This window comes from Rattus norvegicus, chromosome 6 (assembly GCF_021556685.1).
Source record: "Rattus norvegicus strain SHRSP/BbbUtx chromosome 6, alternate assembly SHRSP_T2T, whole genome shotgun sequence".
Classification (NCBI taxonomy): domain Eukaryota; kingdom Metazoa; phylum Chordata; class Mammalia; order Rodentia; family Muridae; genus Rattus; species Rattus norvegicus.
In genome coordinates, this window is record NC_141539.1 from 28,542,257 (window position 1) to 28,568,395 (window position 26,139).

The following is a 26,139-nucleotide window of genomic DNA, read 5'->3' on the forward strand; positions in this document are numbered from 1 at the left end:
AAGACCTGAGATAGGTGACTGCCTGGCTGAACAATACAGATTTCAAATATTCCATGGAATGAGAGAAAAGAAGGGAAGAATGGCTTTCATGGCCAGTAAAACCTATTCTAAGCTGGAATAATACAAAAGTTCCAAACACAAGATTATTTAGAATTCTGTGGTTTTCTGTCAACAATTTAATTTTGGGATGTAGGTCAAATAATACCTATCAAATGTTTCAGAATACAGGAGTGCCCGTGCTTTGACCTCCATTTCCCTTTAATCTTGACTATTATGAATGGTGCTCTTTATGCTGGGTCAGTCACCTGAATGCTGAGGCTTTCTGGGAGGACAGTACTAGCCCTTTCCATAAACCTGAGCCTCAATTCCAGAATGCTCCATTTTCTTTCGGGTGGAGACAGTATTACTCTAAGCAGTATTTCTTAGACTGGGTTATAGACCCCTGAGGGCAGGCTGCCTGGCCTTCTTAACCATGATGTCCTAGAACACACTCTTCATACAAACACCTGTAGAGGCAGATCTTTCTGTACAGTGAGGACTGAGAGCAAAGAAGCTGCACAGGAAAGGCACACACTGGTGTTCTCCTACAGTTTTCCTCATCATTCACAGGATCCCCATACAGTGGGCCTGACAGTTGGCACTAACTTGGCTATTACACCAGTGAGGAGCGGATTGCAACCTAGGCCCCTATAATACTTGAGGCCCTGGAGAATGTCAAGAAAAGGACAGTTCAGAATTCTCATTTTCAATTTCAACTGGAAGAGGAATTACATGATTTTTCAAGATCTGAGGCTGGCTTAAGGAAGGATGAGATTATGAAGTCAGGTCCCACAACCCAGGGCTTTTTGGCTCTGTATGACAGAAAAGGACTGAAGTAAAGGTTCTTGCATTGTGCTTTGATATTCCTGATGAGCACAATTTCTGAATGCTAACACCTTAAAGATACAATTGGTCTTTATACTATTTATATTTGCCAGCAAAACTCTTTAGACAAACTTAAGTATCTTAATTTTATTACAGCAAAAATCTAACAAATCCTTTAACCACAAGCTTAGTTAATCAGAGTTTGAAGACTAAAGGTCATTCTCTGTCATATTTTTTGAGACAAGTTCTCTGAAGTGTCAATGGTGTCCTTCATCCACCAAGCAATGAGGGTATACGCACAGTATACATGGTGCATGGTGACAGCACACGGGCCTGAACTTGGGTTCTTGTGTTTGTACAGCAAGAACTTTACCCCCAGACACTAACCTCTATTCTGCTATCTAAATGAATGAACCTGGGTTTTTGTTTTGTTTTTTACTAAATTCTCTTATATCCAGCCTCACTGTAAAAAAACTAAACAAAACAAAACAACAACAATAAACCCAAAAAACAAAACCCAACTTGCGTTTATCAAGGAGTAGAACAGTCACATAAATGTGTGGGCTGCTGTCTCTCTGTGTCCTTGGGCCTCTATAGCAGTCTATTTTCACCTGGTGAAAACCCATCCATTAGAAACAGAAGTGCTAATGTGCAGTGCAGAAATGGCTGCCTCAACTAGGTCAGTTCAAGAGTGAATCCAAGTCTCTTTGATCTGACACCTTTCACATCTCTTTTTAGTTGAAACTTCCAATTTTCTTACCCATAAAGGTAGGTGTAGGGGTGTGTGGTGTGTGTGTGTGTGTGTGTGTGTGTGTGTGTGTGTGTGTGTGTGAACATAAATGCGTGTTGTGTTGTTTGCTGAAGAGGACATTCATGAGACTCACTCAGAAACAGTGGGTTGCACATTTACAAAGAAAGCTGAACTCACCCCTGTGGATGTGCTTTTCAGCTAGAGAACAGCCTAGTCCACTCACTCTAGGGCTACCTGTTTCAGTATTCTGGGGCGAGCACAGATAGATGGAGGCTCACTGTGTTGGGGGAACTGATGATCCTGGTCAAAATGCAAGGCACAAATCAGTTTCACACTAAGCTGTCTACACTAAGGGGTCCCAGTCATTCTGGACCCAATTAGTATTCAGAATGGTTTTATATTAAGTCACATAACCAGCTGCCAAAATGCAAGGAAGCACCTAAATGACAACAAATATCTGAAACTGCCTCAAATATCACAGATCTTGTGGACTTTAATTGCTTTTAAAATTTCACAACTCATTCAGAAATTTTACCAGACTACACTAGTTATTCAAGGGCAACGTCTGAGTATTTTACCTTTGTTTCTACACCACTTTCTTCAATCCCGACGGATAATTACTCAATACTGCTAGACAGGTGGCTGTCCTGCCTGTTTGCCTTCATGAAGATTTCTCAAACTTAGTGACAATCATTTTCACTGAAACAAACTAGGTTTTGAAATAGTGACTTTAATCTGGGGCACTCATAAGTCTTATGCCCTAGCTATCTGGAATGACCTGTGCCAATATTTTCAGAATGTCAGAGTAGAAAAATTCCTGGTCAAGAAAATACTCCGGCCAGGTGGTGGGGCACCTCTAGTCCCAGCACTCAAGAGGCAGAGGCGGTCAGATCGCTGTGTGTTTGAAGTCAAACTAGTCTACAGGGTAAGTTCTAGAACAACCAGGGCTACACAGAGAAACCCTGTCTCAACTCCCTCTCCCTACCAATAGATGGAAGGATGGATGGATGGATGGATGGATGGATGGATGGATGGATGGATGGATGGATGGATGGATGGATACAGATGGGTAGAGATGGGTGGGTGGATAGGTAGATAGACAGACAGATGGATGGATGGAGAAGTTAGGGGTAGAGAGAAGGGGACCGCAGCCTGGGTATAGACCTAACACTCCAGCCGAGTATTGATCACTATGTAAGGGATCAATTCTAGGACGGTGGACTCACCTTGGACAAGCTTTAGAGATAGGTGGAATAATCAGTCATCTCATGAGAGTCTCTCTTTCCTCTCAGAATCTGCGCCCAGTGCAGTAGCTGGGCTACAGCCATGTAGCTTTGTAAGCCTGCCCACCTTTCTGCATCGCTTAGGAAAATATAACTCTTCCTTTTCTCATTTCTCATTTCTTAAACTGCTGTGTTTCACCAACATTTTGCACTTCCTTACTCTTTCCTTCAAGTTTCCCTCTCAGACATAAGGCTCTGGTTGGCCATGTGTCTGACCTTTGTGCCATCTTAAACTGTCATTTTCTTCTCTGTCTGTCTGTCTGTCTTTCTCTAGGCAGCTACTGAGATTGCAGCTTTCTAAAAAGCAAAAGCAAAACCACCGCCACAAACAACACTTAGAAAATTGAGTCCATTCTTAAATCCTTTTATTAAAGAGACTAAGAATGTCAAGACAGAGGGAACCCAATCCTGGGTCAAGATCAGCTAGAAAATTAAGACAGTCCTTTTCTTCGTGTATCTAACTATGAGCTTTTAATCGTTCGTAATGACTGAGAAAAGAGTTTCAAGATCCACCCAACAGGAATTCTGAGTGAGGTGCTATTATCTAAACTTGTATTTTAAAAAGTAACTACAGGAGATCTATTTATAGCCAATAAGTAATAATCTTCCCGAGGTTGTAACTTAGATACTATTATCTTAAGAAGAGAATGATTTCAGGGCCCTCTAGAATTACGTTAATTTTGGATATTTCAAGGGATAGTTTGTTGTTGGGGTTTGTTTTTTTTTTTGTTTTTTTTTTTGTTTTTTTTTTTTGAGATAAGCTTTCTCTGCGTGGACCTGGCTGTCCTGGAACTGTATAAACCAGACTCAGATATCAGTCTGCCTCTGCCTCCTGAGTACTGGGATTAAAGGCATATACCATTAAATTAGTCCCCAAACCCAAAGACGGATAACATCAGTCTCTGTGTGGTTGTTGTGGTGGCTGAAGTCTACCTAACTGAAGGCTAATTCTAATTTCACTGCTTCACTGTTAATGGGTAACAGACTCTTATAGATATCATGAGGTGTAAGGAAAACTTAAATCTGCAGGAGGTTTGGCCTAGAACATGAAACATTTTTGGCACTCATCAGTATAAGAAGAACTTTTTGGTGCCCTGCACTCAACTTCTGTGTACCATTTCCTGGGACATTTCTAGTGTGAGAGTATGCAAAAATGATGGCACTTCTTAAGAAAAAAGAGAAGACAGGAAGAAAGTTCATAATAGACATTACTTGACTTTGTGAAACAATATCTAAAATAAATATTCAGTGCATTTTATGGAGACATGGGGAAGATCAGATGGGAGGAGACAGGCTAAGCAGAAGCATGCATCTGAAAACCATTAGCCAGAGGACACTGAGTCACCAAGGGAGGTATATATACTCCCAAGCAGCCACTAGGGAGAGCAGCTTGCGTGGTGCTCACAGCCCTGTGAGGAATGGTTTTTACAAAGAAGACCAGAAAAGGAAAGAAAGGCAAGCAGCCCAGAAGACTAACCAGAAAACACCAGTGTCATCGATGGAGGACAATGGCAAGCATGGAAATGAGCAAAGACCCTAGGACAAAAGCCTTTCTAGAAGGCTTCTGCCTCTACTTTCCAGGGTGTAACTATCCTAATTATTTTGGGGGTGACCCAGGCAGCCTTAGCTTCCTCCATGAGAGCACCGAAAGTCCCTTGGTTAGTGTTTTCAGTTAACTTTCCTTTTGTGGGTCATCAGTCAGAACTCAAATTGTAACCTTGATATTGGTTCCCTTTCAAAACCAGGGGAAGGTAAAACAGGGCCCTTGGAGGACCATGAGGACTATGCTCTTTATTTTTCTACCAGACACTGGACTCATTCAGGCCTCAGTTCATCGCCACTGCCACAAGACCAGCTTAGCGCTACAGGCGGAAAGGAAACATGCTTTATTCTTAGAATGGGTAATTTTGTTCCTGATGAGGAAAATAGCTTTCTGGACTCTTTTAAATTAATTCTGAAAGTCTGAAATTGGCTTACATATCTATTTTATATATTTGAACACATTTTAAGCACTAAAGCAATTTCTAAGAATAGCAGTAAGAGGAAAAAAAACCTAGAGAAATGAACCAAAAACACAGCATGCAAACTAGTCTGCCTTACAATACATCTGCATATACTGTCCTGCAGTGGTATATTTCACAAAGGGAATTAAAGCTATGAAATTAACATTTTAATGAAAGAGACAGACTTTTGACGTCAAGACTACTCACTGACAGCTGCATGCAAGTGGCCAAAAATGAGATGAAATGGAGTTTATACCTTCAACTAGTCTAAGCTAGGGCAATTTGGAGATTATGACTGAATTTAAATTAGAAAATACTGCTGTGTGCAAACACGGTTAGGCTAGTAAGTAGTCTTTGCAAACCTTGGCACTATAAATGCTTAATTTAAAACACACACAGGCACACACACACCTTTTTTCCCCCCAAGCATTGTCTTCAAACCCAGTGGAATGAATTTGGAAACATTGCAGACTTTATCTGAATAGCTCCTTTAACTGTTAGAGGTCCGTGTAAGGTGAGAACTAAATGGCCAGGTCCTTGGAAGGGACCCAGGGCCTTCTACCTGCAGGAACACTGCAAGCACACAGGGAAGCTAGCACAGGGGAAGAAACCTTCTCACCTGAGGAAGCTGCAGACTACAGTCTGCCTCTCATGCCTAGGCTCTTGCTCTTTAGTTTGTCTAAAAAGTGTGTGATATTCTTTGGGTGGCTGAGGCAGGGTCAGTAAGGCACAACCCATGGGTCACCTGTACCTGTTTCTGAGGAGCTTGTGCACTAAGAATAGATTTTTGTTTTTTGTTTTCTTTTAAATGATGAAATTCTCAGAACACTAGGAGACATGAAGGTACTACGACATTTAAGTTTCAATTTCAAGTTTCATTGACCCACTCATCTGTTCTCTCTAGCTCAGTTACAGAGCTGTAAAGCAAGCACATGCCTGCACAGCCTAAAATGTTCAGTGACTGGACCATGACGAGTGCAGCTGTCTCCCTTTCAGCCTCTTCTCTGAAGCCGCCACTCTACCGCTCCACAGAGAGATCACAAATTCCTGTCTGACCCTGCTCCTTCCAAGATGCTGAAGCACAGAAGAGGAGGTTGAAAGGTCATATTATGGTGACCCAGAAAGAACAATCACTTCCTAGCTAACCAGAAAGCCTCTGGTACATGTACTTCTGCTACCCCAGGGAGGAGAAAGACCGCATCCCTTCCCGGTCCCAATAGAGTTCAATCTCATAAGGTCACAACTTACCATGCACATTAAATAGCTATTTATCTTCTGAAATACTCACAGTGGTCGTGAAAGGCAGTTACATTTCTTTTCTGTCCCACTAATCATTTTTCAGAAGTTACACTTAACCTCACTTTTCTCTTTGCCGAATATTCTAGAGACCTATTAAGTATTCATACCTAAATGATATGCCAAAGGTACACCTCTCTTTCCATGTATTCAAACATCAGCTAGCTTATCAGTTTCATCTTCTTGGGAAAATTCTCCTTGGAGCCTTCCACTCCACTTCTGGTCCAATGAATGAGGACCAGGGCTGGGCACCTGTTACCTCGGCTTTTTCCTGTTTCCACCCTGAGGACTGCTCCCTGTAAGATGCTCTTGCTCTCTTCCCAGCCTCTTGGCTGTTCCCTTCATTCTTCTGGTAGACTGTGTAGCGGCATCTCACTAAGAAAGAGTAAGGATTTTAATAAACCTAGGGAATCTTGAATGCTTAAATGCTGTTTCCTCCCAACTTGCTGGAGAATTTGGCTCTGCTCACTCTGAAACCACTTTCTCAGAAATTAAGGGACTCTCGCTTTTTCTGCTAGTAGTACCTGGAGCATTCTGACACGTTGCTAATGTCTGCTTTTCTAGACCCTTGTTATTCTCCTGTACAGAAGCTTTCAGCTTTGCTGCTGGACCACTGCACTTTCTCTCAGATTTCCTTCACTGTATCGTGCCTCCACCTACAAACGTTTACCTAATTCTTGAAACTTTACTATATATGACAAAGGGCAAAAACTGAAGTACTCAGAGGCCATTTTAAGTATTTATTCTGGACAGGGATTGTTCTAAGTTTCCTCAATATCTTGGGTTGTATATCAATGCTAACTTTCTTATGTACTATTTATTTCACCGAATACTAGGTCTCCTTTACAGAGGAATGGTAAACCCCTGCTCTACAGAGGAGGAGGAGGAGAAAGCGTGGAACTAGTGCAATTCTTTACCCTCAGAGCCTACGTCGTGATTTGATCTCACTGCCCCGAGAGGCAGCTGCACACTTCTCACTCACGCACCCCATCTCTTTCTCTAAATTTTACAATTTGTCAATTTGAATCAAAGGCTGAAGAGCTGGAATTGATCTTGTGGTGAGAGGTATGTCCAGAAAACAGTATGCAAGGACCAATGTGGTGTTTCAAAGAGCGGCCAGGAAGGAAGCTTTAATGTTTACACTTGCCAGTCCCAGAGTCACCCCTGTCTTTTATAGTTGTAAATCAGAGCTGATGCCAAATGTGTGTTTCTTTAATTTGGAGAATCACATTGCCTAGGTCTGTGACATATTCTTACTGGAAGATGAGGCACAGAGAGGATGACTGTGGAAAAGGGTCAGGACACAGAATGGCTCTAGGTGTGTCCAGGGACAAGAGACAGGTGGCCAGAGCCTCAACTTCAGGCTGATTTACTCAAAGACAAAATCACAACAGAACATCTCAAAGCCTTATCTTATATGTTGCAATTCTGTGTAGCCAGCGATCTGACACAAAATGAACGAACTTAACTCTCCCAAGGAATCTGCACCAAACTTGCTGGTGAGATCCAGTAACAGAACAGCAAAAGGCGCTCATCCACCAGCATGAGCTTTCTTAAAGCCACTTCCTTGCCCATCCTTTGCTTGTCAGCAAAAAGCTCCTACAGGCTCACCAGAGGAGACCTACCTGCTATGGCCACCTCAATTCTTTTGAAGCAAAAGCTAAGTTGGCGAGGGGAAAAGCCAGGCACTTCGGTTTTTTTAACTAGTAAGAGAAGTTTCTTTAATTTTTTTAGGGATGTATTTTTTTTACATTTCATGTCTGTGTTTGTGTACAAGTGTGCTGCATGTGTGCTCGTAGTAGGCTGGCAGTAATAAGAGACTAGAGAGAATAGACAGATGGCCCTTGTCACTTGTGTATCTAAACAAATGCTATTAAAATACATGAATGGACTATACAACCTTTCCTAAGTTTTATTTACTCTGCTGGGTAACCGCTCCCCACTTCATAAAAGAAATGATATACTTCAGCTCAGTCCAAGAAACAATATAATTAATTTTGAATTAAGAAAGTCACATTTATAGAACTTTGCAATACATTAACATAACTAAGGTAGGAAAAAGAAAATTCTCTCTTATTATTTTTCAGAATTCCATCCTGTTCTTACTGCTGCATCCCTGTTTTTGTAAGACACATGCTGGGCTACAGAGACTAGAGAGGAAACCAGAGTAGCTGGTATTCACGTGTCCCCCTTTATAGAGTGCTTAGGGCATGCTATTTCCAGTGGCAAGATCTGGGATCATAAAGACAACCAGTAACCCTCACACCATTAATGGTGTGGTAGGAGAGATCACCTTGAAGCCCAGACAAGGCTTGAACTTGTGATCCTCTTGGTTCAGCCTCCAAAGGAGTTGAGATTACAAAATGGCACTGCCAGACCAGACTGAAAGAAACTGTCTAAGAAAAGCATGCACTAAACGTAGGTGATAAGGAGTGTAGTTATTCATAGACTACTTGACGCATTTACAACAAAGAAAGCCAATATAGTATGGTGCATTTTTAATTGTTTTTAACATCCGTAAAGAGTGGTGAGCAAGAATTAAAGAAGCCTGCTATGGTATAGAATGTGATAAAAATAGTTCCAAAAGCTCTCTCTTAACAGAAACAACCTGGCATATTTAGAATGCTCTAGTTAACTGATAGAGATTTTTTTGTTGTTGTTAAAATCCGAAATTTAAGCTATGGCATCACATACACACATGTATGAAAATACATAGATTAAAAAAAAAAAGATACATAGACTTGTATCACTGGCTAGCACAGCGCTCACAGGCTGTTGATAGGCAGACAAAAACAATTAAAAATTCACTGCTTAGCTGGGCCGTGGTGGCACTTGCCTTTATTCCAGCACTCAGGAACCAATGCAGGCAGATCTCTGAATGCGAGGCCAGCCTGGTCTATAAAAGCAAGTTCCAGGATAACCAGGGCTATACAATGAAAGAAACCCTGCCTTAAAACAAAACAAACACAACAACAAACCAAACAAAAAACACTTCTTACTATCGACTTCAATCTCAGAGCTCAGGAGATAAGCAGGAATAACCACGGTGAATGCTGTATTTAGGAATGACTATAATATGGTCCCGGCACTGAGCTAAGCTCGTCACATAGATGTCACAATCTTGACAATCGTGAGACAAACATCTTCATTTACAGACTCAATGGGGGCCTTTAAGTAACCTGATCATCAGTTTATCAATAGCTCCAAGTTAAGTTATGGAAACTGGTCCTTAAATTGTTCTAAAAACATATTTTATTGGTTTATTTTGCTTTTGTTTGGCAGAGGAAGTGCCACAGAACAAGTGAAGCCAGAGAACAACCTGCAGGCTTTCAGTCCTTTCCACTACGTGAATCCCGGCACTTAGGGGCCAGTGCCTTCATCTGCTAAGCCAGCATGCCAGACCCCTGAACCATTTGGCCATGCCCTAAACCATGAGAGTAGCATTCACGTATCTAATGACTGATAAATGCTGTGATGTCATGAATCTCGAGTGGACTGCATGTGTAACATCTCAATAAGCAACAGGAGCCATGCTGGCCTTGGCTGGTGGTTGAATGTTGGCTTATTAGCACTTACCCTTTTAAAAATATGCTACGTGGCACCTTTAACTGTCTAAGTGTTTTGCATATGTGATGAACCACCATCAGTAATCTGTATGTTGAATATATTTTCACCTCCTCAAACTTTTACTGAGCTTTGCACAGTGATGTGCAAAGATGATGATGTGTCAAGTTTCCATCCCAAAGTAAATGCATTCTGCTTTTGCGTCCTACTCCTCCAGGTAAGAGCCTGTCTCATCTCTCCTGGAATATTATTAGGCCCAATTTCATGCATGAGTGGGGAATAATTAGGTCTCCTGCCTCTTGGTAGGGCAAGTCAAACCTTTTATTCTATTTCACTCAACACTTTTTAAACACACAGTGCTTTCCCTGTGCCACCCACGAAAGTGCTTTCAGTGAAGGAATAATGAAGCTACTATCTTCACTCTGAAATCAAAAGGCACCCATTAAAAATTCTGGTTAAGAGTATTTTAAGGTCAATGATAGAAGTTGAAAACAAATATCTTTTGAAAAACTTTAAGTGATGATTTCAAGTTACATCTTCACCCACAAATGTTCTGAATCACAAGTTTATGTAGGGTGAAGTATGCAAACAAAACAAAACAAAACAAAACCCCCAGATTCTGGCGATTGAAGCCGTGGCTCAGCAGTCAGGGCATTTGCTGTCCGGCACAGGGTGTGCTTCAGTCCCTAGTGCCTATGTGGCTGCTCACAACTACCTGTAACTCTACTACAAGGGGCCCAATGTCCTCTTTTAGACTCCACAGGCTACTGCACATGTTACATATAAACTCATTTTGTGCAAGGGCATACACATAGTAAGAATTGTGGTTTCTTTAAAAACTCAGTTATGTTTTATAAATATGTTTGCTTTAATCCTTGGTATAGGAGATAGGGCTGCTTCAGTTTGTCATTAACTATGATTGTCTCATACCCTAGGAGGGATATAATTTCTTCAAGCTACAGATAATTTAATCCTGGGGACTCTAGAGAAGGTATAAATGAGAGAGCCCCAAGAGGGCCTGTGGTGGCTGCTGGCTGCCGGTTTACTATTGCTGAATTTCTGAATATTTTGACAATGAAGATTGGACCTGCCCCTAGGTACCAGATACTCCTAAAAAGGTCTATGTTCCCCTTCCTTCTAGCCTCTCTCTCCCACCTAGAGTTGTGGAGTTGGATTAGGGTGGAACAAGGTTAGAAGGTAGGGTGAGGTAGCTAAACAAATATTCCAACACATACATATAAAAATAGAAATGAAAAATTTAAAAAGTTAGTCCAAACACCCGTAGGCAAAGTGGATTACAAAAGTCTCTCAAGACAAACTCTGAGAGTGAAGGATGGCTTAAGTGAAATCCAGTGTGCCAGCAAAACCACGTCAAGGCTGCTGCTGCTGCGCCCTCTGGCTCATGGGAAGTCGGAACTATCATCTTTCTTTCAAAGCAAAGTAATTTCCTAAAATAAAACAACAATAGTCATCTAAATGTAAAAGCAGCATGGATCACACCTGAGCTTTCATGATTTATTACCAGGGACCCTTCACATATGGGTGAAGGGCAAGGACGAATGTTGGCCTATCACTAAACATCTGCCAAAGGCATGAGATGGATTAAAAGGAAAAATGTTAAGAATAGAGGGAGTAACTATGACATTTCTGAATAAAGTGCACCCTTGATGGACGCAGCAGCGTGCAGTTGCAATATACACTTGGCGGGCCAAGGTGGGTGACACTGAGCTCCATCTTGGACTACAAAGCCCACCTCAAAGTAAATACACGCTTGTACCGTGTAGTTATATTTCCCTCTGCTTTGACTCACAGAGATAAAGCAGACACAATTATGAATAAACATGTATGTGTGGGCATACATACACCTTTGTAAACGAAACCTGGACTATCTGAAGGTGATTATCCTAACTTAATGGTTCAAGGTATTCAAAACCTCTCACTGTTTTCTTAGCCATCCATCTGCTTTAGCGCAGGCATTTACCATCCAGATTTTTAAGAGTAAATATCTATTGCTTCCATCAACAAAGTACCTGTCACAGCTACAAGAATTTACGTTGGCAGTAATCTGGCTGTTTGGAGGATTTTCTCCAACAGAGTCAAAGCCAATGCAGGCCTAGAGAAGGAAGACCACTGTTAGGTTCAGGGTTCTGCCTCTGCCACGTGTGCTCTACTCAGGGCAATGTGGCCAAGTTGCTGCGGATACTGGTAAGGGTACAGTTCAAAAGATAGAATACGTGGAAGGGGAAGCCCTGGGTCCTGCTAAGACTGAACCCCCAGTGAACTAGACTGTTGGGGGGAGGGCGACAATGGGGGAAGGGTTGGGAGGGGAACACCCATAAGGAAGGGGAGGGGAGAGGGGGATGTTTGCCCGGAAACCGGGAAAGGGAATAACACTCGAAATGTATATAAGAAATACTCAAGTTAATTAAAAAAAAAAAGATAGAATACAGGAATATAGAATACAAGTGGGATGGGAAACAAGAATAATGTGTGTGTGTGTGTGTGTGTGTGTGTGTGTGTGTGTGTGTGCGCGTGCGCGCGCGCACGCGCGTGTGTATGTGTATATATGTATACATGCATATATATTTCAAATTCAAGTGGATAAGTCAGAGGTATGGTGAAAAAAATACCATAACATGGTGACTAGTGGTTTGAATGAGAATAGCTCCCACTGGGCTCATATATTTGAGTGTTTGGCTCATATTAATGGGCTGCTCAGGAAGGATTAGAAGGTATGGTGTTTCTGGAACAGGTATATCACTTGAGTTTCAAAAGCCTGACAACCCCTCGTACAATCTCTTTCCTCTGTTCTCTCCCCCTCTCTCCCTCTGTCTCTCCTTCTCTCTCTTGTCTGAGTCATGATGTCTTTTTACAGCAATAGAACAGTAACCATAATTAATTAGTTAGTTAGCTAGCTAGTCAGTCAGTTAGCTAGCTAGCTAGCTAGTTAGTTAGTTAATATATATATCTCTGGCTTATAAGCACTATGGCATCAGTATCCATTTAGAGAAGCCAAACTAAATGCTGTATATAGTGTATAAAGAAGATAAGTAGTGGACTGCACTACTGCGAGAGTATTGCTGATGGCTAAGAGAACGATGAGATAAATACTGGATACCGTAAGCCCTTGTGTTAAGATAACCACCTACAAATACACTTCACTCTGTTGGGCAAGAGAATTTATCCATCTGTATACAATAATATTTTTCAAGTTGATATTCAAGGGTTATTAACCTAGTAGAGAATTCTGACAAATTTCCTAGTGCTCTTTCACACAACTTGGTTGTATGTAGTGGGCTTGTTTTCTTCAGTCAGTCATTATTAAACATAGGCCAAGTTAGCACGGCTGCCCTATGAGTACAGCTGGGCTGGGTGTGTGGGTAGAAAGAAGAAGCATTGAGGAGATAGCAGAGTTGAAGACAGACCCATGATTCTTGTCCCAAAAGTCTTAAGATACACAGCAGTTAACACGGGCTTAACTTGAGGGCTCAGCTCCTGAAGACCAGAAGTGACTCCACAATGGCACTAAAGCACTAAAGCAACGAGTGAGCAAGGTTCTCAAGAACTAAGTGGGGCTGCAGATGGGGCTCTAGGGAACGTAGCCACTGAAAAAAGACAGATACTGCAGTACACATCTACAGCGACAGAGAGACATGGGAACAGGAGACGGGAGACTTGCCTAGCACCTTTGTGGGCCCGCTAGCCTGGAGAATACAGCACAGAAACAGAAACAAGAACAGCCCTACCTCAACAAGGCAGAAAAGGAAAGGAAAAGACAGACAGACACACACACACCCACACACACACCATATTTTAAGAAAGAAAAGCAGAAATTCCATTTGATCAAGGAACTTTGCTCCTGGATTACAATGGAATCTTAAATCAGACTAACAAGAGACACCTCTGTGTTCATGTTTATGGAGGCACTAGTCACAATAACCAAGTTGTGAAGTCTATCTAGGTACATACTAACAGAGTAAATAGGTAAAGAAAGTGCCAAATTTTATCATCCCCAAAAGAATGAATTATGTCATCTACAAAAAAAAAAAAAAAGATGAAACTGAAAACTATTGTATTTAAAATAAACCAGATCCAGCATCATAGGTTTCTCAGACAGACAGACAGACACACACACACACACACAGAGAGAGAGAGAGAGAGAGAGAGAGAGAGAGAGAGAGAGAGAGAGAGAGTTTGAGAAGAAAGGGACGATTTGGAGAAGAGACAAGAGAGGATGATATAGTTGGATGTCATACTGAAGGCTAGCTAGTGAATAAGAAAAGAGTGCTTGTTGTACAAGCCTAAGGATCTGAGTTCAAAACCCCAAGACCTACATACAAAGTCAGTCACGGTGGCACAAGTGCCTACAAAAACACTATGCTCTCCACACCACCCTTACTTTCTCCTCACCAGCAAACTCCCTTACACATAACTCCACTAACATCATTTCACTGCACTCCACTCTGGCTTCTGGTACTTCAGTCCTGTGCACCTTATTCTCTAAGGTCACCAAAACTATGATCATTGTTGTACTAAAAGGATTCTTTCAGAATTTTAGGCCCCAGGGTATTCCTGGCTCCTAGAAACCAGTTATCTGAGAGATAACATACAGGAAGCTTACCCATCCTTTGTGTGTGCCCAGCCTTTCAATCAGACTCATTACTACTGTAAAGATTGATTCAGACCAAAGCAAAGCTTACAGATATAAAATATGACCATTTGTAGAAAAGACAAGGTTTTTTTTTTCTTTAATCTCTATCCACTTTGTAAAGAGATAAATAATGCATTTCTTCAGTGACTCTTGTCTAACATCTTTGGAATCAAGATGAATCATACTTTACTCCTACTATACGTCATCACAGCTCTGTAAATATCTCATTTGTGGCTCAAAAGAGATGTAAAAATCATGGGGTATAATTACTTTCACTGGGTCTCCTTTAAATGGAACATAATTACTGCAGAAATCTGAAAACAAGGCACTATTTTGGGATAATGATGAAGATGACAAAGCCAAAAACAAGTCGTAAATGCTTAGTGAGAAGGGACAAGCTAGTCACCCGTCCTGAGTATCTACAGTCAGAGAATAGTGAGAAGGGACAAGCTAGTCACCCGTCCTGAGTATCTACTGTCACAGAATAGTGAGAAGGGACAAGCTAGTCACCCGTCCTGAGTATCTACAGTCAGAGCTGCTACCTTTACAAATGACATGGTTTCCTATTCCTTTAATTTTCTGTTTTGCTTAAAGATAAACTTCATGACAACTAAGACCACTTTTGTAACTTAACTTCTCTAACTCTCTTTTTTTTTTCTTTTTTTCAGAGCTGGGGACCGAACCTAGGGCCTTACCACTGAGCTAAATCCCCAACCCTAACTTCTCTAACTCTTTAATATTAAGGATTAACGCTGGGCTCCAGCCAGGCCAGGTCAGTCTCTACACAGTATCTCTAACTGAGCAACGACACCCTCCCAAAATTTCCATTCAAATCATCAGGACCCAATTTCACTTCTAATTCCCTAATTTTATGTCTTAATCTGCTTGTAATAATGGTCCTGCTCTATTTAGTAACTCATTATATATGTCTGTGCGTTGAGATGTGTGCACGCATTGGGTGCACATGCACATAAGCACGTGTGCTGTCAAGGCCTGTGTTTTCCTCAATCAATTTTAGCTCCACTTTTTAAAGACAGGGTCTCCTGCTGAGCCTCCACACTCATTAATGGACACATCAATGCTGACAGGCTGGACACAAGGCCCAGAGACTCCTCTGTCTTTGCTTCCTGGGTGCTCAGGCTACAGGCTTGTGCCATGGTGCTCTGTGTACTACGTGGGTGCCGAGGAACCAAACTCAAGCCCTTGTGTTTGTACCATTGGATCATACACTTTACACACTGATCACACCATGGTACTTTGTACTGTTGGATCATATACTGTACTTTACACACTGATCACACCATAGCACTTTGTACTGTTGGATCATATACTGTACTTTACACACTGATCACACCATGGTACTTTGTACTGTTGGATCATACACTTTACACACTGATCACACCATAGCACTTTGTACTACTCGACCATACACTTTCTAAATGTGTTCATCACAATTTTTTATGCTGATGCTGTCACCAGCATACTTTGATCCTATGGCACTAACTACAATATACAGGCCTTGAAGGGAAGGCATGCTATTATTCATTAAAAGTAAACACAAAATCATATAGTCACAAAGACGTTTTTGTTAAGACTATTCACACATATATACCTTCAATCCATACAAGTATAAAAACAGCATATCCAGACCAGCTAACACTCTCTATTCATCTTTTCAGAGCAAAGCCAAAGTCCCAGTGTTTCTTCATTACTTCAGACCTTGCCACTGTTCATCCCTGAATTATTCAAATGAGCCTCCATTAAAAATAACACAGACGCTATTTCAATACACCTGAATTAAAAAAGAACCCTAATAATAGAATAAAGATGCTTTTTACAGATGAGAAAGGTTTTTACTTTCTTGAAAGATTTGTTTGAATTGTATGTTGTATGTTTGTATGTACATATGTGTATGTGCATAGGCTCATGGAGGTCAGAGGAGTCTTAAATTTAACATTATAAAGCTTACTGTGAACTTTAAGACACTCTTCTATGAAGACATGCAATCTTATAACTCTAAAAAAAAAATGTCAAATCCTTTTTAGGCGCATGGGTTATAGATTCAGGATAATTTCCAGGAACTCATGACAGGAGGAGTAAGAACTCCTGTGCAGCGCTGTGCCATGGCTGGGCTACTAGGTCTTCTGTAATGACATCCATTCCATCTACCAATGCAGAAGTTCGGTGGCCAGGCATGCCAACGACGAGAGACTAGAGAGGGAATAAAGCTCACGGCCACTGTGAATCACAAAGACCTGATGAAATGAGGAAAGCAGGAAAGCCTGATGCACTGGTTGAGGAATGTCTGACTAACTCTGTTTTCCTCAGCCTGGACAGCACCATGCCTTCCCATCAAGCCCTAAGCACACACTTGACGTTGGCACTGGGGACCACATTTCATTTAGTTTATCTTCTGGTAAAGACCATTTAAAATTCTAAGAAAACAGAAATGATATATCATAAATACCCATGAATGAGGGGTTTTTAAAATGTCTGTACTGAAAAGCTCTGTCCAGTATCTCCATGGGATCCCACATTAATATAATTTTATCTTGAGTTTGGGGAGACTAACTCACTTCAATCTAAGTACACTTAATCTATAGATAATGCAATACAAATACCTAGGATTTTAAAGCTAAGAAATTTTGTAGTGCTGTCACACAGCCAAAGGCCAGTTGTTTAAAAGTATTATAACCATATAATACAGATTTTAAATATAATAAATCGTAAGACATTACAAATACGTATTTGCGAGACAAAAATATTTCAGTCCTTACGTCAAGAAATCACCCTGGCAAGAGACAATGTTGATGGTCGAAGGCAAAAAGAAATCACGCAAATTTAAGGCTCTTGTAAGAGGTTCTTAAATTAGCATGGCAATATAGAAATCAGTTCGTATTGTACGATATACATAAGATAGCCTAAGCAGAATGCAAGTAACAATTTATACATTTGGTGTTGTTTTTTTATATGTACACACATACTATCAAGACTTGAGAGTATTTAGCATTATTTCACAATACTGCAAATCTTAGACTTTTTTAATGCATATGATCTAAAAAAGAATGCAGAAAGAATGTTTTTAATAAGAACAAATAAAATCTACAACGCCAAAAGGGCTAAAAGAGATAAGCTACAACCTTCATTAAAGAAGGAAAGAAAGACAGATAGACACATGTCAAATTGACAGCAAACAAGATAAACCTTTTTTGGACAAACCCAAAAAAGAAACACAGCAATCAAGTTATATACAAAGCCAAAAGGCAGCCAAATGTTCCTGTTAAAATGAGTTCTCTGATTTTAAGAGTTATTCAGGTCAAAATCTGACCTTTGCTGAGAACAAACTTTCATGTAAACAGGAAGCTTAAGAGTCTTGTTACACACACACACGTCATATCCTCACCTGCAGCCCTCCCATAAGTTTTGTCCCTACGGTGTTTCCATGCAGCTGACACATGCTAGGTTCCAGCACACCCTCTACTGTGCTTTCTTTTCTCACTCTTGCCTTCAGAGGGAGAACAGTGAGAATGTCAGTGCATGTACCAAGACTTTCATGGTCAGTACACACTCCAACAAGTCGTCACACAAAGAAAGGCAGCACCACAAAATTTACTTACAGATGTTTCTTCCACAATTCTAAATTTCAAAATAAACATTTGATAGGCATCAGTAATCAGCAAGTTCCAGGTTGTTATCCTTAATAGAGACACCCTAACAGGACACCAGTATGTGGGGGATAGACAGAAGTTTCAAGGGAGTAAATTACATCAAGTATAAAATGTTCACTCATTTCTAACAATGGTAACTGTAATAATAGAGACATTCTGAAGACTTTGGTCAGTGCTATAAATCAGCAGACTTTATATTAGGCCCTCCCTCCATTAGAGTAGGCATTCTTCACATCTTGACTTATGGTAATTGAGAAACAGTATCAGATCAACGATAAAATTCTTCTTCTGGAGGCTACTGCTACAGAGTGACACAAACCTGTCCAGCTGTTCCTGTGGCAAAACCTCAGAACTAAAACTGGCTGATAGAAATTCTAACACTGGAAACATTAAGAAGAACCACAGTCTTGATGTGCAATGCAGACTTGTTGGAAATTAACTCTATGTAATAGAATACCAAGTATAACGAATATAAGCAATGAAAATTTTTAAAGGCACATTTCTATATAGATTTTTATAATCAAATTCAAATTCAGCTCAGGAACATTTCTACATTTCTCTTCTAAAAGTATTTACACAATGGGAGGGATCACTCTTTTATCCTGCAGTAGTAGGAAATCAAACACACAAAGGCAGGGATCTGTTCCACCTCAGGCCGCCATCCATCTCACTTGACAACAGAAAAGTCCTGTCACATGAGCATCTGCTAGGGTTTAACTCCAGAACGAAGGTGGTAGTGGCATTAACTACAGTGAGGTCTGTGAGAAAGCTCTTTGCTCTGGTGACCTGGGACACATGACAGCAGCTCTTCAATAAAGAGTTGTGTTCACTACACAGAGAGCAGAAACTGGGAACAATCTCAGGGAAGGTCTTTAGAAAAGGAACAGAGGAACAGAAGATTACAAATTAACGTGGAGAACTATAGGGTTTAACATGCACAGACGTAACCAGGGGTATAATGCAAAAGTAAAAGGTGTAACAGAGAATGGACAAGTAAGTCAGGGTCTGCCTCACACTGCCAAAAAGAGCATTTAGAAAAGTGAAGTTTACAAAGTAGACAAGGCCACCTTCTCCCATGTCTTTTGTTTCCCATTGGTGGTTCAGCAGTTAAGAGCACTGGCTCCCTTCTAAGAACCTGGGTTCAATTCCCAGCACCACACAATGGCTCACAACTTTCTGTGACTCCAGGTTTAGGGGACCTGATGCCCTCTACTGGCCTCCACAGGCATTACTTCTTAAGACAATGTACTATCATTGTTTTCTAAACTCTACAGTTCTCAAGAACAGAGGCATCTGAGAACATTTTCTGAACAAACAGACACATATCTGACTGTCCTAGAGTGGGACTTCACTGAGGGCTGCCAACAGCAGTGTCAGAGTGGATGAAAGGAGAAGTGAAAGTAGGCGAGTCAGAGGCAAGAACAGAGAAGGGGGAGGGAGAGAGTCTCACACCAATGGACAGAGCATGCCTGTGAGAGGGTCTCAAAGCATTCTCAGTGGAACTGAGGATCAAAGTAAGACAAAGAGTTTTTCAAAAACCTTGAGAAAACTGACACACATTGGTAATTAGGCTAAGGAAACTGACCATATTCATGTGATATTATTTGTAATGATCAGCAAAACCGGAATCTAGTTCAACAATAGTCTGATAGAACAGAGTGCATATACTAACAAAAGAGAAATATGTTATAAACTGTTTATTGTAACTTTAAAAATCATTCTAAGACAGGACACACGACTGGACCCCAATGTCTGCTGTGCACACATGCTGAAGCAGGGGCCAGGGGAGCGGACTGTCCATCAGGGCACATGTGTAAGGCTACGGGTGACTTTCTTATCTTCTTATAACTAATTTCCCTGCTTGTAATAATAAATGTGCTTTTTATAATAAAAATACCTTTATTTTTTAATGGAAGATCCTATACTGTAAACATAAATTTATGATGCATATCTGAGACTTAATGTCTAAAACATGGGAAAATGGAGCCCCAGTTTGGAAGAATGGGCACTTCCAGTACGATGTGGGGGTAGTTCCAGCTGTTTACTCTGGAGAAAGTGCAAAGCAAACGCACAGTAACAATCAAGGTACCTAGTGTACAGTGTACCAGACATAATTGGTGTGAAATCTTAAGGTAAGAATATTACACACACACACACACACACACACACACACACACACACACACACACACACACACACACAATTTGTAACACATTCAAGGAGCTCAGAGTAAAATATCTGTTTAAGGAGGTTGCAACAAGGAACAATTTTTGTAGTGTTTAGAACAGCAAACCTCTGAACTTATTACATGACTAAGTGCATGAGTTTTAGCAAGGAGCGAACCTAACATACAATCTTTCTCATAAGCCACATGACTCTAGACAAGTTGTGGAAGCAGCCTGTCTGTACAGGTATGGCACGTGGTTCAGTTGGGAGAATTGCGTGGAATATACAACAGTGGTTTGGGGACTATGAAGCCACTGCAGAGTGAGTGAGCGAGCCTGGGCCTAAGTAGCTATGATTGTAAACAACACCATGGCTGATTCTATCAGATAAGCAAGGAGGGGAAGGAAAAACACCTACAACTCAAGGCCTGGAATTCGAAGGGCATTTGCTACCTGCTAGAGGGCTGCATGATATAAAGTATAGCCTTCCATCATTTTCCTCTAAGGCTGTCATAAACTGTTTCAGTAAAAAGATGAAGGCAGGATCTGTCTACATCAAAAAGCTCGGGTTCTCTGCTTTTGTGTTTTGTTTTTGCTACCACTTATTCCAACGTTAAATCACCATGTCACTTAGGTGGGCTGTGTGCTCAATCCACTCACTGATCTCCTCTTAAGTGTTGTTGTGCTTATACACCAAAATCAACAGACAGGATTTGTTCCTTATGACATGACCTCAAAAGAAAGCCAACTGTTAATCTAACTGCCATAACTTTAATTAGTCTATTACTAGATTGAGTCAGCAAACAAACTGGCTCAGCTTTTATTATTTAATTTGAAATTGATATTTAAAAAAATATTTCAAACCAGTCCAAATTTCTGTTTATATGTAGCTCATATGCATAAATTATGAAATAAAAGCTGAAGTAATCTGCAGACGTGGGAAGACCTTGCAGATGTGCGATCACATTTTAAACGTAAGGGAAAGGTCTTGGCATATTTGTAAATGGCTCCCAGCAGTTAAGAAGTGCCATGAAATGGCAGGGTGCATGGGTTAGAATGCCCCAGTATTTCAGTTGTTTGTATGCCTGCCTGTCTTCCATGCCCCCCTTCATACACTGCTGAGAAGGGAGAGGCTCACTGACTAAAAGAAATGGAGTGTGCTACACAGGGTGGTGACCTATGCTTGGCTTGACTACTTCCTATACAAAGCCACTGCAACAAACAGATAACTGGAAGCAGGTAGGTGCGAATCAAACCTCCCATTCCAGAGGCTGAAGGACTTTCACAATGCTGCTGAAGCCGAGCTGCCTGTGAATGCACTGCTGTTGCTTACTCACAGCGAAGGTGGCTACAGTAACCAATACAGAAGACACAGGTCTTCAGGCACACACATCCTTACAGTGTGTGTAAGGATGCAATGCTCTTTCCTGAGCACACTGAAGGGCTTTGCTCCAGTGTGACCCACCTTCCCTGGTGAGAGTCTGCTTTCTCTTAAGGTTACCTCAGCGCCACCCAGACTCACGGAAAGACTATATACCCTCCCTTTCTTCTGAAGCAGGAGTCATGCTACATCTGAGCCATACATAAACAGGAATCTGGAGTGGGTTTGAAATTTAAAAAAAAAAAATACCAATTTCAAATCTAAATAATAAATTTGTTTGATGACTCAGTGTATTAACAGACTAACTAAAGCCACGGCTGCCTGAGGTACCACAGTTTAGAGTAACAGTTTAAAGCACTAACTAATACTCTACAAGCTGTCTTCAGCTCCCAAAGGCTGATGTTTGTAAGGTGGCTGCTTGAGCCACACTGGCCCTCCCTTTCTTGGACTCTGTCATCCATGAAGATTTGTTCCTCTGCCTATCCAGCTCAGTCTCCAGTGTTCAAGAGGAACTCAGCCTCCTACAGGAGTCACACACTGGAGTATTTTAGTACCACAGGACTTTTTGAAATGAAAGCCTGGACTATTTAGCAAACTTCCTGCATTCTGTATGCCATACAACTTAGCACTTAGCATACATGTTAATTTAGACATTTCTCAATGTCTATCATTCTTACCTCTACCCATTAAGACTATAAACTTCTCGAAGATAGTCCCAGCTCAAGTTTTTATCTCTGAGTAGTCTAGCCAACTTGAACTTGTTTCAATAATTCTCAGGTTTTCCAATGTGCTCACCTGGGCCTCCTCCTGGTGAAAATAATTATTACAATAGACCCATCTATAACAAAATTTTAAATCACCAGGCATTATGATGAATAGTGTTTGGGGACAATGGTTAAGGTTGAAAATTACATTATATATTTTATTACAACATATAATTGAAAAGAAAATCTCACCTAGGTTGGTAACTAGTTTTGAGTCTATCTACACATACACACACACACACACACACACACACACACACACACACACACACTCGTATACAGAAGTTTCTGTGATTAGGAGCCTGTATGAATCACCTGTAGCTATGAGTATAATACATAATGTTTTGAAAAGCATGCTAGGACAATACTTTGTACTTAACTACGTTCTGGCACTTTTTAAAAAAGTCAACACAACTAATGCTGATTATTTTCATTTGGGGGTGATTCCACACCCCCAAAAAAGAAAGACTCTAGCAGGATGATAAACCAAGTACACAGATGCTACAAAGTAAGGCACTCAGGGCACACCCTGCAGTTACTGATGCAGAAACAACCTACTTACAAAACGTCACATAGTTAGTGTCACATTGCCAAGTGTTCTGGGCCCTGGTAAAACAGACTCTAAAGAGACATGGGCTCCTTTCCTTGTTCTCTCTCCGCTGTAGTTAAATAATGCTTGCTCTGGCTCTATCCTTAAGTCCTGATGTTCTGAGCTCACATCTGCCTGCCTGCACTTACTAAGCAACAGACAGCAGCCATAGTAAGCTCAGCTGCAAGTAAGAACCATAAAAACGGTGCTTTATGGTGATTCATTTTAACGTGTGGCTTCTGGAGGCCCATTGGAATCGTACTGAAATATTAATTATAATGGTCATTTGTTATAACAGCAAGCTTTCTCTTCACAGTGTACAGTAAAAGCAGATCTTCAAGGCCTAAGATCAGAAAGCTGAGCTGGCCTCCTCGAGTCCCACATTCCTTTCCTAAAAGAATGCTCTGCACTCTGTGACCCTCTTTACTGCTGAGCTGTGGTGCGGATCTCACTCTGTTCACTCAAACCCCCTTCTGCTGCCAAGAGCCCAAATCTGTCTTCAACACTCCCGAGTGTGCCTCCCCAGTCGGTGCCTCTCCTGCTGTCACCGCACAGCACCCCACTCCTGCCTGAGACCATTGCCCTTGTATACTCTTTTTGCCTTTCTTTCTTTTCAAACTTCTCTTAAAACTACCAGCTCGCTCATGTTTCTAAGGTGTCTGTGTGGTTTGAAGACTAACTACAGTAATACTATAAATGAAGAAGCACATGCTACTTGGTCCCCCACTATCCAGCAACCAATGGCTTTCTTCCCCTTATTGTCTGCCCTTGTTCTGTCTGACACATGACAACTGCTCTGGAGGCTTGTAAAGAGGAAGTAAACTTAGACATTACAAATACTTAGCACAATGCCCCATACTTGTAAAAACTCAATGTTAGTGGCTATTACAATTTTAACAATCAACATGCTTCCTCTTTTCAATATAGTATATAGGTTTCTAGTCTACAATTCTAAATGAAATAAACAGAATTATCATCTGGTTTTCCAACCAAGACCAATGAGATCATCTGAAATTTTCTTCTCTTTACTGATATATTGGGTATAGGGAAGCAGTCACCAGATCTGGCAGAAAACAATTATTACTTGTGGCTACTGACTAGTGTTCTGAGTGTCAACTAAACAATATACACTGCTCAAGTGTGCAGCAAAGTTTACAACCAGCTTGCTAGTAAATATTTTCTATATTTCACAACAGTGAACATTACAAATATACCCTCATCAACTATAAAACAACCTCTCCATTTTCTCCATTACTCAGGATAATCGCATAAAGAATATGTCCCAAAGTCATCTTCCATTAACTAAGAAATACGGTAATGTGCTTGCTTTCCAGTGTCACATGTATTTTTTAAAGAAATTACTAAATACATAAAATAGAAACCATACTGTGGACTGAAAAGAGTAAGTCTAAGTTAAAGAGACTATTACCTAAGAGAGAGGAGAGAGACAAAAGTTAGAACACAGGCACACCACCTAAATGCCTTCCCACCACTTTCCACAGCCACAAAGACAAAGACCTCCACCCTTTATGAGTTTCTACAAGCCAACAGCAGAGGTATGCAGTATCCACTGGCAAAGCAAAACGCAACCCCACAGTCCACACCTTATTACTTACAATCACAGAATTTCAAAAATAACCCAAACTGACCATGGACAGGTTTGGTCTTACCATTCTGATGTGATTCTAGGCTGGTAACAAATTTTTCTTCAAAATCATGGTACTCAGATGTAAAAAGTTCCATTTAGCAAATTATAGTATCTTAAAGCACATCAGACTCTAAAAGAACAGTGATGCCATTTAGGGAAAGACCTTCTCTTACCTAAGGTTTCAAGGCCTTTCATGTTAGGCACAGGCAATTTTATGACATGTAGCATTTAGAAGAGAAAGATGACTAGTCATCACAAGTCACTGGATTTATATGTCTCAGATCTACATATACAGCTCATCAATTTGTGTCACATTTATTTCAAACCACACAATCTAAGGTAAGTACTTACGTTCTCTTAGACGGTCCACCACAAAAGTAAAGCCGGTGGTTCTTGGGTGTAATACATACTCATATTTCTGAAGTCCATTCTTCTCAGCAAAATCGTTACTCCTAGCCTTGTTATTTTCTAGACAAAAAGAATAGACTGTTAGAAGCCATATGGGAAAAAGAAGACAGTGAGCTAAGGAAAAACATTAAGAATCTCTTGTATAAAAATAGCACTTATGACCGGGCATGACGGGCACACCTTCAATCACAGAATTCAAGAAGCAGAAACAAGCAGATCTATAGGAGTTCACAACCAGCTTCGTGTACACAGTGAATTCCAGGCACTTTTCTATTGTTACACAGTATACAAAGATGATGCACACATTCCAAGTATGTGTATGAGTGCTTTGTCTGCATGTCTGTGTGGCAGTAGCAGTGTCTAAGGAGGCGAGAAGAGGGCATCAGATCCTCTGGAAGAGGAGTTACAGGTGGGTGTTAAGCAGCCATGCGTGCTAGGCACCACACAAAGTCCTCTACGCTCTTAACCACTGGGCCATTTCTCCAGCCCCACCATGCAAACATTTGAGATAATCCTTTACAAATATCTCAATCTGTAGGTAGGCAGGTAGATAGAGATGGATGGATGGATGGATGGATGGATGGATGGATGGATATATAAATTTATGTTATGAATAAAGCCTTAATAACTTTCCTTACATTTATATCCCAAACTGTAAATTTATTTAGAAGGCCTTTTTAAAACTGATAAAATGAGGGGTTGGGGATTTAGCTCAGTGGTAGAGCGCTTGCCTAGCAAGCACAAGGCCCTGGGTTCGGTCCCCAGCTCCGAAAAAAAGAAAAAAGAAAAAAGAAAAAAAAAAAACTGATAAAATGAAAACATATATAAAAACAAAAAATTTTCATTAGGGATCATCTTTATTCGAGGTGAGGATGTTCAGTAGGCCACTTGTCTACCATGTGCAAGGCCTTAGGGTCAATCCCCAGCAGCATTAATAACCATAAAATCCTGAAAAGGATAAATGTAATATAAAACACTAATAAAACTAAAAATTAATAAAACACACGCTCTAGACACCCAGAAGAAATAAATAGCAATCAAATCAACATTTTCTTTAACCCAATAATTTAGGCTTTCAAAGTAAAATGAAGTATCTGCCTTGCT

The 26,139-nt window shown here is 40.7% G+C and overlaps 1 protein-coding gene across 16 annotated transcripts in view; it reads right to left on the minus strand.

Moving 5' to 3' along the window:
- Lclat1 (lysocardiolipin acyltransferase 1) overlaps positions 1 to 26,139 on the minus strand; it is a 144,274-nt gene that overhangs the window by 34,014 nt on the left and 84,121 nt on the right. For 13 of the 16 annotated variants that reach the window (NM_001431933.1, NM_001431934.1, NM_001431929.1 and 10 more), the window contains one exon: positions 24,979 to 25,095. In NM_001431933.1, the coding sequence (NP_001418862.1) occupies positions 24,979 to 25,095 (117 nt within the window). Of the gene's footprint in view, positions 1 to 3,651; positions 6,573 to 24,978; positions 25,096 to 26,139 lie in introns of those variants that run through there. The other 3 variants (XM_087553683.1, XM_087553685.1, XM_087553684.1) reach the window with 1 other exon arrangement.